The sequence below is a fragment of the Euleptes europaea genome, chromosome 2, assembly GCF_029931775.1.
Source record: "Euleptes europaea isolate rEulEur1 chromosome 2, rEulEur1.hap1, whole genome shotgun sequence".
Taxonomy (NCBI): domain Eukaryota; kingdom Metazoa; phylum Chordata; class Lepidosauria; order Squamata; family Sphaerodactylidae; genus Euleptes; species Euleptes europaea.
The window spans coordinates 15127314-15146082 of record NC_079313.1 but is presented as its reverse complement, the minus strand read 5'-3'; the positions used below and the strand labels follow the sequence as shown (position 1 = coordinate 15146082).

The following is an 18769-nucleotide window of genomic DNA, read 5'->3' as shown; positions in this document are numbered from 1 at the left end:
TGAGTTTTTATATAACTATTGTTTTGCTTCTACAACATTTTTTATTCACACCAGTGACTGACATGTGAGATAACCCAGTACAGCAATTTTAATCAAAATCTTAGATGTAGTAGTTAATTTTTTTAAACGTTGTGGTGATCTGCCATAGAACAACCCCACTGAAGAAGATAACAGCAGTTACCTAGACCTCATTGCTGGTGGGAAGGGGCTCATTCTATGGCCCTTTTTCAAGGACTCCACCCCACCACCCTGTTCTCCACCATTTGGACCTCAAGGTCCTTGCAAGGCCAGCAAGGCCCTTTTGACCTTGTTGGATGTTGCCCTATTGTTGCTGGTTGTGAAGGGCCAGTGTCCATGACACTTCAAGCTTCAGGGCCCTAAAAATGTAGGTCTGCCACTGATAGCAGGAGATCTCCAGCTAGTACCTGGAGGTTGGCACCCTAGCTCTGACTCTCGAAAGCTTATATCCTGAAAATCTTGATCTCTGTGGTGCTACTGGACTCGAATCTAGTGCCACCAACACAGCTACGCTCTGAAACTATCCTTATTTTCTAAAAAAAAAAAAAAAGGAAAAAGTTTTGAGAGTTGACAAACTTGGCTGACCTTGCAAACCTGCCAGGCATAAAGCAGCAGTTTCTTTAGGTCCAGCCGCTCCTGGTTTTTCTGCAGGTAGTTCCGCAGGCAGCCGCTGGGCAGGTACTCCATGACCAGGCGGAGGCAATTCCGGCCTGTGATTGAGGCAGAAAGAGACAGTTTGAATCGATGGTTGGGGTGGTAAACCCGAGTTTCCTGTCCTGCAACAGTCCCTAGAAACACAAAGAAGAGTTAATTTTGGGCCAAGGGATTTGATTTTGACAGGAAGGTTTTTTGATGATCCTAAGGAAAGCTTTTGACACCATGAGAAGAAGAAGAGTAGAGAAGAGTTGGGTTTTATATGCCGATTTTCTCTACCTTTAAGGAGTCTTAAAGTGGCTTACAATCTCCTTCCCTTCTTCTCCCCACAACAGACACCTTGTGAGGTAGGTGAGGCTGAGAGAGCTCTAAGGGAACTGTGACTAGCCCGAGGTCACCCAACAGGCTTCATGTGAAGGAGTGGGGAAACCAACCCGGTTCATCAGATTAGAGTCCACCACTCATGTGGAGGAGTGGGGAATCAAACCTGGTTCTCCAGATCAGAATCTGCTGCTCTTAACCACTACACCCTGCTGGCAGCGAGGGTCTTGGCTGGGTGGGGGAGGCAGGGGAGGGGAAGCATAGAAACATAGAGCTGGAAGGGACCTCCAGGCTCATCTAGTACACAATGCAGGAAATTCACAGCTACCTCCCCACACTCTCCCAGTGACCACTGCTCTATGCCCAAAGGAAGGCAAGTCCCCACCCTCTAGGATCCCTGGCTAATTTGGCCTGGAGGAAAATTCCTTCCTGACCCCAAAGTGTCAATCGGCATTACCCTGGGCATGTAAGAAAGGGCCATGAGAGCTGAGTGCTGGCTCATCCCTTCCTGCCCTCTTTCTCATGATCTTCCTAAATTGAGTGGCAGACGATTCTCTCCTCATCTGGAATCAGCTACTCCCTTCTGCTGACAGTTATTATAACTAACTGACGCTGCTAACTGCCACTGACAACTGCCTGTCTCAGTCTGCCTCACACTCTCTGTTAAGATGTTATACTCTTTTAGTTACGATGAGGTAAAAGTTACAGAAACCTCTTAAAGAAAATGTTGTTTGTTTTGAAAGACTTTATGAACATTTATTAAAAGAGTTTTTAAAAAAAACTGAGACAGGAAGCCTGAAAAATAAAAAATCACTGGACTCCAGAAGAGGCCCCAGAAAGATATATTTAGAATTCTGGGCCAGACAAAAGAAGACAAAGAAGAAGTTATATTAAACTCAGACAGCAGTGGTTGTTTGTCTGGTTCAAGGACTAAGCTAGATATCAGAATGGTACCGGACAAAAGATTGGCGCCAGGAGTCTGAAGGGAGGAATATGATTTATGCTGGCCAAGATAGATAGCCTAGGTGCAGTGACATACTTCAATCAAACCTTATAATAGCCAATGAGGTTTTGCATGCCTCTATGTAGACCAATGAGATTCTTTTATTCTTGTAACCAATTAAAATTATTAAATAATATCATTAGCCAATGAACGATTAACCAGAACTTTGTAACCAGTAAAAAGTGATTATGAAATATGCATAAACAGTGTATTATAATGAGCTAATTAAGAAGTTATAAAAGATCTAACATGCCTTTGTTCTAGGCCCCAGCTTCTCCTTTTATGCTCTTGAGAGCAAAGCTTGGGTCTTTGCAGCTGCAAAATAAAAACTGTTTTTCTCGGAATATTGGGTCTGGGGTCTCCCTGTCTTCAGGCTTATTTTTCTACAACAAAACATTTGATACACGTGCTATTCAAAATTCCTCCACATTCATAGAATTGGCTGTTTAAGGACTCTGCTGTTAAAGAGGTGGAATATCCTGCATCTAGTCAGTGCTGGGATATTACCCCACAAGAAGGGATTGGATTAATTCCCCCCCACCAACATCAGCAATGAGGATACTGGGTGAAAGCTGGCATTCAGAGGTGTACTGCCTTTGAACATGGAGGCTCTGTTTTGCAATCATGCCTAAATAGGCACTGATAGGTTTCTCCGTAAGAGTTAGAACCTGCTAGATCAGTAGGGTTGCCAACCTCCAGGTATTAGCAGCATGAAAGGCTCCAAATGAAATCCAACTGGAATTGCAACACAAACTTATATTGAAATAAAACATTCCATCATGTAAATGAAACAAAGTCAAGCATTACATCATGCAGACATGAGAAAATAACAAGCATAAGCGGCTCAGACAGTAACCCCCAGTGCAACAAGCTGAAAGGTGGGGCGGGGCAAATCCTCCTACTGTCTGGGATGGTACAGTCGCAAGTCCAAAAAGACCAACAGGTGAGAAGGACGGTGAAAGTTCATAAGGAGGAGAGGAGAGGAGAACGCGTGGCTAGTCGCTGGTGCGCGTTTCAAAAGGCTTTCTTCAGCTCCAATGGAAAGGCAACGTCAGCTTTTAAGTCCATATGGTAATAAGCTAGTTGTCAAAAAGACCGTCAGCAAAATGCGTCTTAATGAAACTCAATAGCGCATTGTACAGGAATCGCGGTCCCATTTTGCTGACGGCACTGATAGGTTTCTCCGTAAGAGTTAGAACCTGCTAGATCAGTAGGGTTGCCAACCTCCAGGTATTAGCTGGAGATCTCCTGCTATTACGACTGATCTCCAGTCGATAGAGATCAGTTCCCCTGGAGAAAATGGCTGTTGTGGCAATTGGACTCTACAGCATTGAAGCCCCTCCCCAAACCCCACTCTCCTGAGGCTCCGCCCCCAAAACCTCCCACCAGTGGTGAAGAGGGACCTGGCAATGCTATAGATCAGGTCAGGCTCATCGGTTCAGGCCTCACCTTGACTGTAGCATACGCCCCGGTAGGCAACGATGAAATCGTGGTGTAAGGAGCGCAGGATAGCAATCTCTTGCTCGAAGTACAGGCGGTGCTCCGGCGAACTCTGCTGCAGCCGCTTCACGGCCACCAGCTCCCCAGTGCTGTCGCCCAGAGGGTCATAGCGGCAAAGCTCCACGCTCCCGAAGTTCCCCTGGCAACGAAACCGGGTGCGTTTTGAGAACAACAACAAAAAATCGAGGGGAGAGCTCCTTCTATCATCCATCCCCCTTTTATCATTCTGAGTCAGGGACACGGCAAAAGCCCTGCTGGAGCAGGCCCGCGTGAGTCCTTCTGGTCTAAGCTCCTGCGTCCAATGGTGGCCAACCGTATGTCCATCTGCTGAAGCTGGAGGGTGAGAGATTCAAAACAGATAAAAGGTAGTGTTTCTTCACACAACGCGTAGTTAAACTGTGGAACTCCCTGACCCAAGATGTGGTGATGGCTGCCAACATGGAAGGCTTGAAGAGGGGAGTGGACATGTTCATGGAGGAGAGGGCTATCCAGGGCTACTAGTCCAAATGGATACTAGTCAGGAACATACCTATTCTCTCCAACATCAGAGGAGCAGGCCTAATTATGGTAGGTGCTATGGAACACAGGCAGGATAATGCTGCTGCAGTCGTCTTACTTATGGGCTTCCTAGAGGCACCTGGTTGGCCACTGTGTCAACAGACTGCTAAACTTTATGGACCTTGGTCTGATCCAGCACAACCTTTCTTATGTTCTTATGTCCCAATAGGATGCCCAGAACCAAGGCATGAAGTCAACTTGCTCTTGTGTCCCTGTCATTCAAAGGCGGACTGCCTCTGAACATGGCAGTTCCATCGAGCTGTTAAACCTAACTGATGGACCCTTTCATCCATGAATTTGTCAAAGCCTTTAAAAAAAAAACCCTCTCCACTAATGGCACATCGCTCTAGCTGGCAACAGTGACTTCCATAAGTTAATTATGTGCCGTGTGAAGAAACTGCTTCTGCTTTTGTCTGTTGTGAATCAACTGCCCTTCGAAAGATCGGGTACTACAGAAGTGGACACAAATGTTTTTCTTTATCTACCTTTCCCACCTCTTGTATAATTTTATAAACCTCTAACACATGCCTCCCAATTTATCTTTTTTCTCTAAACTCCCAAATTTATCAGCCTTTTTTCATAGGGACGATGAAGACGAAGAGTTGGTTTTTATACCCTGCTTTTCTCTACCTTTAAGGAGACTCAAAGATTCTTACAATCACCTTCCCTTCCCCTCTGCACAACAGGCACCTTGTGAGGTAGGTGGGATTGAGAGAGAACTGTGACTGGCTCAAGATCACACAGCAAGCTTCATGTGGAGGTGTGGGGAATCAAACCCGGTTCTCCAGATTAGAGTTTGCCACTCATGTGGAGGAGTGGGGAATCAAACCCTGTTCACCAGATTAGAGTCCACCACTCACGTGGAGGAGTGGGGAATCAAACCCAGTTCTCCAGATTAGCGTCCGCCACTCTTAACCACTACATCACACTGTCTGGAAGGTGGTCCAACCCCTTTCCTGGCTCTGTGATCGCCTTTCTGAGACAGGGCGACCCGGGTTGTTCCCTGGAAGTCGACCTAGGCCTTGGATCTCCCCCATTATTTCTAGTTAGGGAGAAAGAACTCCACGCACCTTCCCCAACACTGAGATGTATTTTAGGTGGCGTTCTTCAAAGAGGGTGGGATCGTGGCACATAGAAATGTCCACGTACCCTCCAAAGCTGTCGATGGCTTGGAGGTCCGAAAGAAGTTCATAATCTGGGAAGTACAGGAAAAGGATGGATGAGGGTTGATGAGGAAAGAAAGCAAAAGGTTATTTGCCCTGGGCCATTTATGCAGGGCTGTAAGCAAGAAAGGGACATCCCCCCAGTGCTTCAGCGAGGGAAGTGTCACAATCCAGCATTGGTTGTAGGTCCTTAATAATACGTTGGACTGGTTTTAGTTGGGAGCTATAAGTGACAATTAATACCCCCAGCTATGTCCGAGACACCACAGACTTCCTAAGGAAACTGCAGTCCATCAACTGTCTCCCAGAAAACAGCATTCTAGTCACCATGGATGTGGAGTCTCTATACACCAGCATCCCCCATGACGACGGGCTACAAGCCATTAGAAATACCATCCCTGACAACAACACTGCAGGTTTGTTCTCACTCACAACTATTTCCGGTTTGGTAAGGGCTTATACCTTCAAATCAATGGCACTGCCATGGGCACTCGCATGGCTCCACAATATGCCAACATTTTCATGGCAGATCTAGAACAACGTTTTCTGAACTCATACCCACTGGCACCTCTCCTTTACTTGAGATTCATTGATGACATTTTCTTTGTCTGGACTCATGGCAAAGAAGCCCTTGAAAGATTTCACCAGGCTTTCAACGACTTCCACCCCACCATCAATCTAACTATGAATTATTCCGAACAAGAAATCAACTTCCTAGACACCACAGTACGGATCCATGGGGGACACACAAGCACCACATTGTACCGGAAGCCGACAGATCGGCAAACGTATTTACATGCGTCCAGCCACCACCCCAACCATATCAGACAATCCATTGTCTATAGCCAAGCCCTACGCTATAGTCGCATCTGCTCCAATCCTTCAGACAGAGATACACACTTGAGAGACCTACAGTAAACATTTTTGCAACTACAATATCCTCCAGATATGGTGCGAAAGATGATTGAGAAGGCTAGAATGATACCCAGGCACAACTTACTACAAGATAAGCCCAGAGAGAATGACAACAGAACACTTTTGGTTGTCACTTATAGCTCCCAACTAAAACCAGTCCAACGTATTATTAAGGACCTACAACCAATGCTGGATTGTGACACTTCCCTCGCTGAAGCACTGGGGGGATGTCCCTTTCTTGCTTACAGACAACCGGCTAACCTAAAACAAATTCTCACCCATGATAATAAACTACTTAACAAGAACATGGACTCTGGCACCAAGGCCTGCAACAAACCAAGGTGCCAACTTTGCCCTCATATAGATTCTAGGAACACCATCTCTGGATCCACCAATGTCAGCCATACTATCTCAGGTTCATATTCCTGCTCATCCTCTAATGTGATTTATGCCATCACATGCCAGCAATGCCCTTCCACAATCTACATTGGACAAACAGGTCAGTCTCTTAGACAAAGATTAAATGGACATAAGTCTGACATCAGAAACCACAATATTCAAAAACCAGTGGGTGAACATTTCAACCTTCCAGGACATTCTGTTGCAGATTTAAGAGTAGCAGTTCTCTTACAAAGGATTTTTAAAGGGAGATTGGAAAGAGAAACTGCTGAATTACAGTTGATATTCAAACTAAAGTCAATGCATTTACCTGGGCTGAATAAAGACCTTGCATTCATGGCCCATTACCAATGCTGATTTCTCCATATCCATCTCTCCCCTGGACATCACAGACTCTTCTGCATATCACATCTAATCCCATCAAGCCTGCTATTCACATTTACATACTGTTCCTCTACTTAAAGACCGATGGATTCACATTCTAGCTGTATCTGAAGAAGTGAGCTGTGGCTCACGAAAGCTCATACCCTACCAGAAAATATTTTTGTTAGTCTTTAAGGTGCTACTGGACTCTTGCCCTTTTTGACTGTTGTTGTTCATCTTCATCATGTTTTCATCCATTGTATCACCTTTTTGTATAAGTGTATAGCACCATAACGTTTTTTGCACTTTGTTTAATCTTTTCACATCTATGCTGAATTCCAAACTCAGGTACTAGCACAGAGGTGCCTTTTCCCCACAGCCTCCAGGTACTAGCTGGAGATCTCCTGCTATTACAACTGATCTCCAGGTGATATATGCACACCTTGTATGGAAGGCTGACACAGCCCAGAAAAGAACAAGCAGAAAGTATTGCACGGCAGTGAGCTCTTTATTTTTATAAATTTTATAGAATATATTGGGCACAGAGTTAAATTGGAATACATCCCTACATATATGCCTGGGTCATTGTTATTATTATTCTGCTATAATACTATTATCCTGACCTGGATGGCCCAGGCTAGCCTGATCGTGTCAGATCTCAGAAGCTAAGCAGGGTCAGCCCTGGTTAGTGTTTGGATGGGAGACCACCAAGGAATACCAGGGTTGCTGTGCAGAGGAAGGCACTGGCAAACCACCTCTGTTAGTCTCTTGCCATGAAAACCCCCAAAGGGGTCGCCATAAGTCGGCTGCGACTTGACGGCACTTTACACACACACATAATACTGTTATACATGTTTTATCATGTATTGGCATGCAAAATAAATGATGTTATTAGACCAATGATGAAGGCCAGGGGGCCAAAACACGTTTGGAATGTTGTTTTAGTTTATCAACCTGTATTAGTTGCCATTTGTGCTTTCTTTTAATATAATTTTAATGCTTTTAATATAGATATCAAGGAGCCCCATGGCGCAGAGTGGTAAGCTGCAGTACTGCAGTCAAAAGCTCTGCTCACGACCTGTGTTCGATCCCGATGGAAGTCGGTTTCAGGTAGCCGGCTCAAGGTTGACTCAGCTTTCCATCCTTCTGAGGTCGGTAAAATGAGTACCCAGCTTGCTGGGGGTAAAGGGAAGATTACTGGGGAAGGCGCTGGCAAACCACCCCGTAAACAAAGTCTGCCTAGGAAACGTCAGGATGTGACATCACCCCATGGGTCAGGAATGACCGGGTGCTTGCACAGGGGACCTTTACCTTTTTTAATATAGATATCAGCACCTTAAAATAAATATATTTCTATACATACTTGATTCTTTCCCCACCCAACCTTTGGGTACCCAGCTTTGGTTTTAGGTTGGGTCTTCCCTTCCCCCTTTTGGTTTTTGTCAAGTCCATATCCTACCAGGGTTCAAGGGACAGCTAGCAGCGGGGGGGAGGGGGCTGGTTTAACAACCAGCAGCCAGAGCCCCCGTCCCACCATCAGGGGTGGAGAGGTAATATTACCAGAAGTGATGAGGCTGTTGAGGTCCCGGATGATGGAGCGAAAAGCTGGCCGCTGCCGAGGGTTGTAATCCATGCACTGGCCTACCAGGTTGGCTAGCTCCATCCATTTGAGAGGGGGGAGAACATGGTGGTCTTGGTAGAACTTAAGTTTCTGTAAAAGAGGCAGAAGAGAAAGGATTGGGGATGAAAATGGCCTCAACTTACAGGTGTTCCCTTCCCAATGTCCAGTAACAAATGGAGTAACAAATGTTAAATTTCTGCCTGCTTGGATATCTGCAGCATGAAGAGGGCAGTGGTCAAACAAAGATGTAGAATCTTTCTCCTAAAATCGTCCCTTTTTGCTGGTGGATAGAGATCCAAGAACAACATTGGTGGTGGCCAAGTATCTCTCCACCATATTTTCCTTAAAGAAATAAAGGCCCCCCATTTACTGCTCAAGATCTTTGGGTCATGGGAGCTTGAAAAAGAAAAGGAAGGACTCTTTCTCCTCTTTGCCAAGAGTAGGCATATGGCTGATCCGGTGTCGACTTCTTTGCCAAGGCTTCCCCTGTCATGGTTCTGGCAAGGAAGAGGAGGCCCTGCCCCCAATCATCAAGAGTCATTATTGCCAGGAGGTTTTGCAAGAGCCGTTGTCACAGCTAAGATAAGCTATGCAGGAGGCCAGCTGCACATTGGCTTGGAACAGAAGTTGCACAGAGAACAAAACAAAGAGGTCGTGGGGTGGGGAAGCTGTCTTGATTTTGTTTCTACCTTGTGCAAATAGAGCCTCTGATTCTTTGGTCTTTTATGCATGGCTGTTTCCCTCGCACGGTCACCCCTCCTATGACTTCAGTTCTTTGTTCTGATTATGTATGTTGTTTCTGACAGTCAGAGGTCGCCTCGCTGTCCCCCTGCGGTTCCCCGTGTTTTCAGGGACCTGTTTTATCTCAAATTTGAAAATGTGGGCAAGACATGGGGAAACGCAGGGGGAGAGCGAGGCGACCTCTGACAGTCGGAAACGGGCATGCATAATCAAAACAAAGACCCAAACTTGTCGGAGGTAGGGCTGTTGAAAAAATAATTCGGTAAAATTCGGATTTGGCAAAATTTGGCCCGTTTTTATTCGGGAAATGCCAAAGTCCGAACTCCCCCTATTCGGATCCATGGAATTTGGCATGAAAATTGGCGTTCCCGAATAAATTTGGCCGAATAAAGCCATTTAAAGCACGTTTGTGGCTTTCTGTGGCTTTGGGGGGGGAGCATTTTTGAGGTAGAAGTCCCAAACTTTCAGGGTAGCTTGGAGGAACCCTACTTGCAAGAACCCCCAAGTTTGGTGAAGATTGGGTCAGGGAGTCCCAAGTTATGGGGTCTGGAAGGGGTCCCCCCATCCACCCATTGGAACGAATGGGAGCAGGCAATCCTTAATGTGCATCTAGAGAGCGGCAAATCCAAGGCAAAACCTCCCATTGTAGGTCTGTTGAAAAAAAAAATTCGGTATAGTTCAGATTCGGCCGAATTCGGCCCATCTGGATTCGGGATATGCCGAAGTCCGAACTCCCCCACTTTGGGTCCGTGCAATTCGGCGCGAATTCAAAGTTCGGGGAAAAAATTCGGACGAATAAAGCCATTAAAAACAAAATCGCGCCTTTCCGCGGCTCCAGGGGGGGCATTTTGGGGGGTAGAGGTCCCAAACTTTCAGCGGAGCTTCAAAGGACCCTTCTTGCAAGACCCCCCAAGTTTTGTAAAGATTGGGTCAGGGGAGGCTGAGATATGGGCCCCGAAAGGGGTCCTCCCACCCTTAATGTGCATCTCTGAGCAGAGCTTGCTGCCCACATACAAAGCTCCCAGCCCCGACAAACAGCTGAGAGCAAGGGCGGGGCAGGTGCTAAGAAGTTTGCAAAGCAACAGAACTGCAAAGCAACACTGCTGTGCTGGCCCACTAGGGCGGGGTGCTCCGGTAGCAGCACGGTGCTCTGAAGAGGCCTGCAGCAGGCGGGGCAACAGGCTGGGGTTTCTGAAGCCGAGGCTTCTACAGCTGGCAGCTGTATTAATTGGGAATGGGAGTAATCACGCAGTCCAGTAACAGTCCAAGGTCAGTCAGGGTGAAAGGAAATCCGTCAGAACGAAAGGCAGAGTCAAGGTCGGGCCGGTCCAAGGTCAGGCAGGGAGTCCAGAAGAATTCAGGGTCAAGAAAGCAGTCCGAGTCGATACAGCGTCAGCCAGAGTGGATTGCCGCAGGTTCGCCATGCGTTGCTTCCACAGATTCTGCTGGCTCAGCCTTCCTAAATACTTGCAGCTGTCTGGGGGAGGCAGCTTCTGTAAAGACTCACTCACTATCTTCATGGCTGTCTCGGTTCCTTCTTTGTTGTTTCAACCTGGCTGAACGCCGGCGTTGTTCTGCCAGGACCCGGCCCATTTTCCGTCGACGAGTCCCAGGAGACATCTGTTCCTCATGGTCTCCCGACTCCCTGGGCAGCTTCCTTGATGTTCCTAGGTCGGCCGGCGTCTGGTCTTCTTTAGGCTGCTCTGTAGCTGGTGACTTTAAGGTATGTCTTGGCAATACATCGTCATCAGCTGTTTTCTCTGTCAGCGTGGGTGGGGAAGGAGGACTCTGTCCCTGGATCTGGTCTCCGTCAGAGTCTGAATCTGTTGTCAGGCAGCCTCTGACAACTGCAAAGCAACACAACTGCAAAGCAACACCCACAACTGCAAAGCAACACCTTTGCAACCATGCAAAGCAACACCTGACACCTGGGAGTTTGCAAACCATGGAAAGGGACAGAGGCAGCTAGCTATGCATAATGAGCAGGAGGGGGTGGAATTTCCCCTTTTGCATCGGACCCGGGACCAGGCAAATGCATTCTTCAAGTAACCATTTGAAAACCAGTTTTGAGCAAGCATCAAAATAGACCTAACCGATCTTATGAATGAGGGAAAACCTGAGGACACACAACTGAAGCCCCCCCTCAAACCAGGGAGAGAGAGACTCGAGGGGGCACACACACCCCAGGCAGAACGGGCGAAAGCCCCCTTTGGCTTCCCCCCTCCACAGAAACTGCTCCCTCCCCCCACACACACAGACTCTGCTTCCCCCCCCCACACACACAGAGGAGAAAAATTATAGATTAAAGCCCGCAAAGGGGTCTTACTGTGGCTGTCTTCTGTTCCATCAGGAGGGGCTGGGAGGACTGGGTAATCCAATATGATTCCATTTAAGCACGGAAGGTTTTGCCGCTCTGGAGATGCATACAGTATCGGGTGATCCATTCATCCCAATAGGGAAAAGGGGAAAGCCCATATCTCGGGACCCCCTGACCCAATGTTTACAAAACTTGGGGGGTCTCTTAAGAAGGCTCATCTGAAGCTCCGCTGAAAGTTTGGGGTCTCTACCCCCAAAAATGTACCCCCTGCAGCCACGGAAAGGAGCGAATGTGCACAAGCACCCCCCCATGAGGATTTCTCTCACTCTCTCTCTCTCCCCGGCCCGGGCGCGCAGCAGCTGATTCCTCCAGTACTCAATCCTGACTGATTGGCCAGAAGAAGACCCAGCTTGGCCACCGATTGGCCGGGGGAGGAGAATGCTGCTTACTGACGGTTATGCTGCTTACTGAAGCCCCGAATTTGCCGAATTTATTCGTGAACTCCCGAACTCGCTGAATTTGGCTCCCCCGGTTTCCCGCCATTTTTGAGTTCAGTTCATCCAGAACTAAAAACCGCCGAATCAGGGGAAATTTGGCTGTTTTTCAGTTAGGGCCAAACTGAATCGACAGCCCTATCCCATTGTTTCTGGGGCAGCCAGAGAGAGACTCACTGACCCACACTGACCTCCAGGCGAAAGTGGCAACCAGTGAAAACAGCAACAATCACACTCACAAAGAGGAGATCAAGCCATCCCCCCACCAGGACAGGTCACCCCCCCCCTTTGGCTTCCCCCCACACACACAGTAGAAGCCAGCCTGTGGCTTCTAAGAGCCGATGTAACTACGCGGAAAGTGCATCCCGCTCAAAGCGTAAGTAAACAGCGTAACTAGCATGGGTAACGTATCTTTTCATTTCAACACAGCCAAAATGCATCTTATAAGGCTACTAGCAGAAGTGTGACCTGTGCAAATTGAGTATCTTAAGGATTGATAGATTTCATGCTGCTGGATTCAAATCTTCCACAGCAACAATCACACTCTCAAAGAGGAGATCAGCCCCCCAGGACAGGTAACCCCCCCAAATCACACTCGCAAAGAGGAGATCAAGCCCCTCCCAGCAGAACAGACCTCCCTCCCAACCAGAAGACGCAAATTCCAAACAAAGGAGAAGAACGGGCCAGCCAGAGAGAGACTCACTGGCATGGGATGTACTAAAACGAATGACAGGCTAGCCCATTGGAAACAACAGAAGCGGCTGCACAGCCCATTGGGAACAATAGGAGCCAGCCAGAGAGAGACTCACTGACCCACAGTTAACTCCACACGAAGTTGGCAACAGGTGAAAACAGCAGAAAGCCCAGTCCCACACAGAGGCAACCAAGTCCACCCTCCAGCAGAACAGGTAAACCCACCCCCTTGGGCTTCCCCCCTCTCTCTCTCACACACACACACACTCACACAATCTGCTTTCCCCCCCACCACACACACAGGAAAAAGTTATAGAGAAAAGCCCCAAAATGGGTCAAACTGTGGATGTCTTCTCTTCCAGCAGAAGCAGGGGTCAGGAGGAGTAATCTATACTGATTCCAGCAAGCAGCAGCAGGTCAGCTCAGCTCAGGATCTCTCACGATCAGCACAGGAGCAGCACAGGAGCAGCAGCAATGGAAGGAATACAGACTCACACACACAGACTCTCTGGCCATTTATGCACGGGAGGTTTTGCCTTGGATTTGCCCCTCTCTAGATGCACATTTTCCCCATCCAGATTCTCAAAACTCTGCATGGGGGCTTATTGTTGAGTTTTGAGAATTTGGATGGGGAAAATGTGTATCTAGAGAGTGGCAAATCCAAAGCAAAACCTCCCATGCATAAATGGCTTCTCTCTCTCTCCCTGCCCCCCGGGTCGCGCAGCAAACCGGGACCACGCACACACCCCCACGGGGATCTCTCTCTCTCACACACACACACAGACACTCTCTCTTTCTCTCCCCAGGAAGCACAGCAGCCAGGCTCACGCACTCATCCGTGACTGATTGGCCAGAAGAAGACCCAGCTTGGCCACCTATTGGCTGCGGGAGAATGCTGATTCAGGTGCACCGAATTTGTACGAATTTATCCGACATCCACCTGAACTCGCTGAGTTCGGCTCGTCATTTTCCCACCTTTTTTGACTTCGGTTCTATCCGAACTAGAAACCACCGAATAGGGGCAAATTTGGCTGTTTTTCAGTTCAGATGGAACCGAATCGACAGTCCTAGTCGGAGGGGTGACCGCGAGGGAAACAGCCATCCATAAAAGACCTCTATCTTCATACTGCTTTCTGTTTCCCCATAAGAAGCACACATTTTCCAACACTATGTGTGTCCATAAATCAGCATTCTACGGAGAAATAATTTACAAGTTGCATTTTGAAATGGCATAATATTCAACACAAACAAATCTCCAAAACCAAAAGTGGAAATGGGAGAACCAAAATTCTTGACAGAAATAAGAAAACAGGGATTGTGTGTGCATCTCTTCTTTTGACTCGGATTGTAAGGACACATTCCAGGTTGGAGAAAACGTCCAAGTGCTGTGCTACTCTCTGCTGGCAAATGCTAAAATTGCACCTATATTTTCTGTGGTTCATATTTTACTCCCTTCTTCCAGCGTGCCCCATCTTTTAGGGCTGTGCATTCATTTGAAGCTGAATGGAAAACTATCAAGGGTTATGATGAATGAATAAATGCCAGAATGGTAGGAAAACCAGCATAAGCATTTGAAATTAAAATTTGAGGGGGTGAGGCGTTCCTGGAATTTTGTACCTCTGGTGCCCCGTCTCAGCTGCTTTGCGCACAAATTCTGTAATTGGAACAAGCACTGCACAGCCATCTGAAGACCATTCTGCTTTCCTCACCTTTATCAAACATGGTGATTCCAGTAGTTTCCGCCAAAGCGGAAATGGGAAGCAGGAAAACTCTCCCCTTTAATCGTACAAGGAGACTCACCAAACCAGGCTCTATGGCAGTCAAGGGCATGTTCCCGCCGTTGAAGATCTCCCATAAAGTGGCGCCGAAACTCCACTTGTCTGATTCCAGTGCCAGGTTCTTGGGGTCCTCCAGGCACTCTGGGGCCACCCATGGGATACGGTCCATTAACACTGTGATGCGGGGCAAAGGAGAAGAAGAGACAGATCAGCGGGTGTGTGTAAGGTGGGAGGATGAAAGATACACTCTCGAGGTGTCTGAATTGGGCCTTCTTTGTCGGAATGAGTGGCCTGTTGCTATGGTTTCACCAAATAACCTTGATGGGGGATCAGGGGATCAGCAAAAGGATCTGGACGGTTTTTAATGGGCCGAAATGTCCATTGAGCCTTTGGAATGTGACACATTTTTGTCAGAATGACGGCAGGAATGACTTTGGACACTTTGCATTTGATCAGATAAAGAGCAGTGTGTTGTTTGAGGAAGGGAAGGCATTGACACTTAATGACTGTCTTTGGAAACCTGATGTAGGATTAGTGGGCATGCTACCCGACTACAGGGGTAGGTTTGCTTCTTGTATGTACTTGGATGCCTCTGAGTTCATCTCTCTAGAGGAAGAGTCAGCACGGAGTGTTGCTGATAGGTGGGCATATATTGGGGGGGGTACGGTCCTTCAGATACGTGGGGTTAAGCCTCAATATAAGGCCATTTCAGTTGTAATGTAATCAGTGGTTCCCAACAACTTTTGAGATCTTTGCTGGAGAAAATGTGCTCAGCAAAACTGCATCCTCTGCAATCATTCCAGTTGTTCTGGAGATACCTCTCCATGTGAAATTTATCGGGGAATCATCTATTTAACTCACAATTCCATCTCAATAGTCTTGCCATTTGTAGTTTCCTTGTTGATGTATAGGGTTGCCAGCTCCAAGTTGGGAAATACCTGGAGATTTTGGAGGTGGAGCCTGAGGAGGGTGGGGTTTGGGGAGGGGAGGGACTTCAATGGGGTATAATGCCATAGAGTCCACCTTCCAAAGTGGCCATTTTCTCCAGGTGAACTGATCTCTGTTGCCTAGAGATCAGTTGTAATAGCGGGGGATCTCCAGCCACCACCTGGAGGTTGGCAGCCCTAGCTCCACCTCACTAGAGGCTGAGGAGGATAGGAGTAGCTTCCTGCCTTCCTTCACTGCCTTACTGTGGTCTGGGAGGTGGCAGGGAAGGCAGGTGCGGCTTCCTGCCATGGTGCAGGTGGTGAGGATGAGCTGCCGCTCCCCTCCTAGGGTACTAAAAGTCCTTGGATTGGCCCTGCTTGGAGGTGAACATGATAGCCATACAAAGAAGAACTCCACAAACTCACAATCTTTGGCCAGGAGCGCACTGCTGACTCCTGGGTCGCTGAGTTTGATGAACGGGGGCATTCCTTTCACGGCATCCCCCTCCCGGGCTAGCAGCACCTTCTTGGCAGAGATGTTGCCATGGATAATCTTCTTGTCCTCCTAAGGAAGGAACATTTATCAGTGTTTGCCCTGAAAATTCAGTGCTCAGCTGACGCTGCTGGTATATGCGGTCATCTCTGCAGAATGTGAGCTGAGTTCTCCCTGAGTTCTCACTGCTGACATGGGGCCTTTCTGGAGTCTTATTTCTGAAATTTGTGTGCCCGTATTGCGCCATTTTCTTTCTTTTCTGTGTGTGTTTTGCTCCCTCTAGTGGCTGCTTCGATATTTCGTCACTGTGCAAGGAAATAAACTGGTGATACAGCAATGTAATATCGAAGCTACTGCTATCCTCCTCAGCCTCTAGTGAGGGGGCAAAATAAGAACATAAGATGAAAACAAGAGTCCGGAAAAAGCCCATGGTCAGTGTTCGATTGGTTTAGCACTAGGGGAGGATTTGAGCAGCTCTGGTGAAACCAGGAGGGAACCTACCAAGAAGTTGAGCACGTAGGCTAACTGCTTCGCAATCTGAAGTTTCCAGGTAGGTGTCACCTTGCCAGTGGCATTATTCCTCCTCAGATAGGTGTCCAGGGCTCCATGTCTGATGTATTCCTGTACCATGATGTCTGCAAAGGGGAGGAAGCTGAATCTCTTAGAAGTGTTAGTAGCCTCATCCGTCCATCCATCTATGCCCATGTTATTTTGGACCAATAAAGTCCTTTGTGGCCAGAGGCCAGAATGCGTCTATAAATACCCAATTATTAAGATACTTGCTGCACCTCTGGCCTTGGGTGCTCCTACCTTCCAAGGTGAACTGGGTATCCTCTGGCAATAGGGTGGGGAGGGGCTGTGGCTCAGTGGTAGAGCCTCTGCTTGGTATGCAGAAGATCCCAGGTTCAATCCCCGGCATCTCCAGTTAAAGGGACTAGGCAAGTAGGTGATGTGAAAGACCTCTGCCTGAGACACTGGAGAACTGCTGCTGGTCTGAGTAGACAATACTGACTTTGATGGACCAAGGGACTGATTCAGTATAAGGCAGCTTTATGTGTCCTTCTTGGTGATGGTACTGTCTCTTCCCCTGATGATGTTTGGTACCTACCTTGATGGGTTTTATTTGCCCCGGGAAAAGGTTCACTGGATCATTTTAATAATTTATTGTTGGTTTTTTCCCCCAAAGCTTTATTTAACTACATTATACAGCCAAGTCTTGTTTGATTATGGAATAGTGTAAAAGCATCCTGATCTCCTCTATGTGATCCCTGATTGGCTGGGAGCATGCATGGATTTAAGGACTGAAGCAGCTGCAAAAATGGGGAAGACAGGATTTTAAAAAAGAAGACAGGTGAACGTTTTCACAGTTAAGGGGTTCTGGGAAAACATTTCCACCTCTCCAAAGCACTAATTCCGAGAGAATGAAAACTGGGGATGCTTTAATGTGCTTCATCCTGTCTGTCTGTCTGTCTGTCTAGTACTGCTACTGAACAGAAAATAAAGGAATAAAAAATGCCTTACTTAGTGTTATCCTTTTTAGTATTTAATTATTGCCCCTATACATTTTGTCACAGACAGAGTAACAGAATCATTTGTATCTGAGAGCATCCACGTCACCTGCGCCCTCGAACTGCGAGATGCCTTGTTGGGCCTTTCCATATTTATAAATAAAGGATTAATTAAAACTGGCCCTCAGTTCATTAAATATAGGACACCCCATGATAGTATGTTCAATAGTTTCAACTTTATCATGTGAGCATCTACAGGGACTATTTGAGTATGGCACTTTTTAATATCTGCCCTCCAAAACCATTGAAGTTAAAGCCCTTCTGAGTTATGTGCTTCCGTCTACACTCTTTAGTAACCAGGCGAACAGCCTCTATATTCTGAAAAATCCATTCTCTTCCAAGGCCTAGATGAACCTCTGGGGTTCTGGCTTGACACCCCCCCCCCCCCATTCTCTAATGCCCAAAGCTAGGATCAGGACCCCCATCTTCCGATGTTTCCCTTTTTTTAAGGACTTTGGGAGGGGTACAGAAAAGGATGCCAATGAAAGTCGGAAGGACTTACTTTCTGCTCCCACGCAGACTCCGTAAAGCAGGATGAGGTGCTTATGCGACAGCTGACCGATCATGCTGGCAGCTTCTAGGAAGGGCTGCAAGGAGGACACCGACAGGTTAAATAGAGACCAGAATGGAGGGGCCAGGGCCGAGGGTGAGGGGTTGTGAAGTGCGGTGAGATTCAGGTAGGATATTAGGTGCTTTGGAGCTAGTCTCTCTAGCTGCTGGACCAGCCGTCTTTAACCTTTCCAGACCCAGGACTGTGACTTGACAGTGCTGTGCCAAGCATTCCTGCCCTGATTGCTTGGGGAGGGGCCGTGGCTCAGTGGTAGAGCATCTGCTTGGCATGCAGAAGGCCAAGGTTCAATCCCCAGCATCTCCAGTTAAAGGGACCAGGCAAGTAGGTGATGTGAAAGACCCCTGCCTGAGACCCTGGAAGGCTGCTGCTGGTCTGAGCAGACAATACTGACTTTGATGGACTCGGGGTCTGATTTAGTGTAAGGCAGATTCATGTGTGTTCATGTATGTGTGTTCATGCCTTTTCATCATATATAGGGTTGGCAGCTCTGAGTTGGGGAATACTTGGAGATTTTGGGGGTGGAGCCTGGGGACCATGGGGTTTGGGGAGGGAGGGACTTCAGCAGGGTACAATGCCCTAGAGTCCACCCTCTAAAGCAGCCATTTTCTCCAGGGGAATGGATCTCTTTAGTCTGGAGGTCAATTGTAATAGCAGGAGATCTCCAGGCCCCACC

General features: G+C 47.6%; 1 protein-coding gene across 1 annotated transcript in view; it reads right to left on the bottom strand.

Annotated features, from left to right (window-relative positions):
• Positions 1 to 18769, bottom strand: part of JAK3 (Janus kinase 3) — a 50143-nt gene that overhangs the window by 7423 nt on the left and 23951 nt on the right. Inside the window, exons 12-19 of the mRNA XM_056844676.1 lie at positions 18028 to 18112; positions 16459 to 16592; positions 15891 to 16029; positions 14561 to 14712; positions 8455 to 8605; positions 5125 to 5249; positions 3446 to 3635; positions 604 to 728 (exon numbers count right to left, since the gene is read on the bottom strand). Coding sequence (XP_056700654.1) covers positions 604 to 728; positions 3446 to 3635; positions 5125 to 5249; positions 8455 to 8605; positions 14561 to 14712; positions 15891 to 16029; positions 16459 to 16592; positions 18028 to 18112 — 1101 coding nt within the window. The remainder of the gene's footprint in view (positions 1 to 603; positions 729 to 3445; positions 3636 to 5124; positions 5250 to 8454; positions 8606 to 14560; positions 14713 to 15890; positions 16030 to 16458; positions 16593 to 18027; positions 18113 to 18769) is intronic.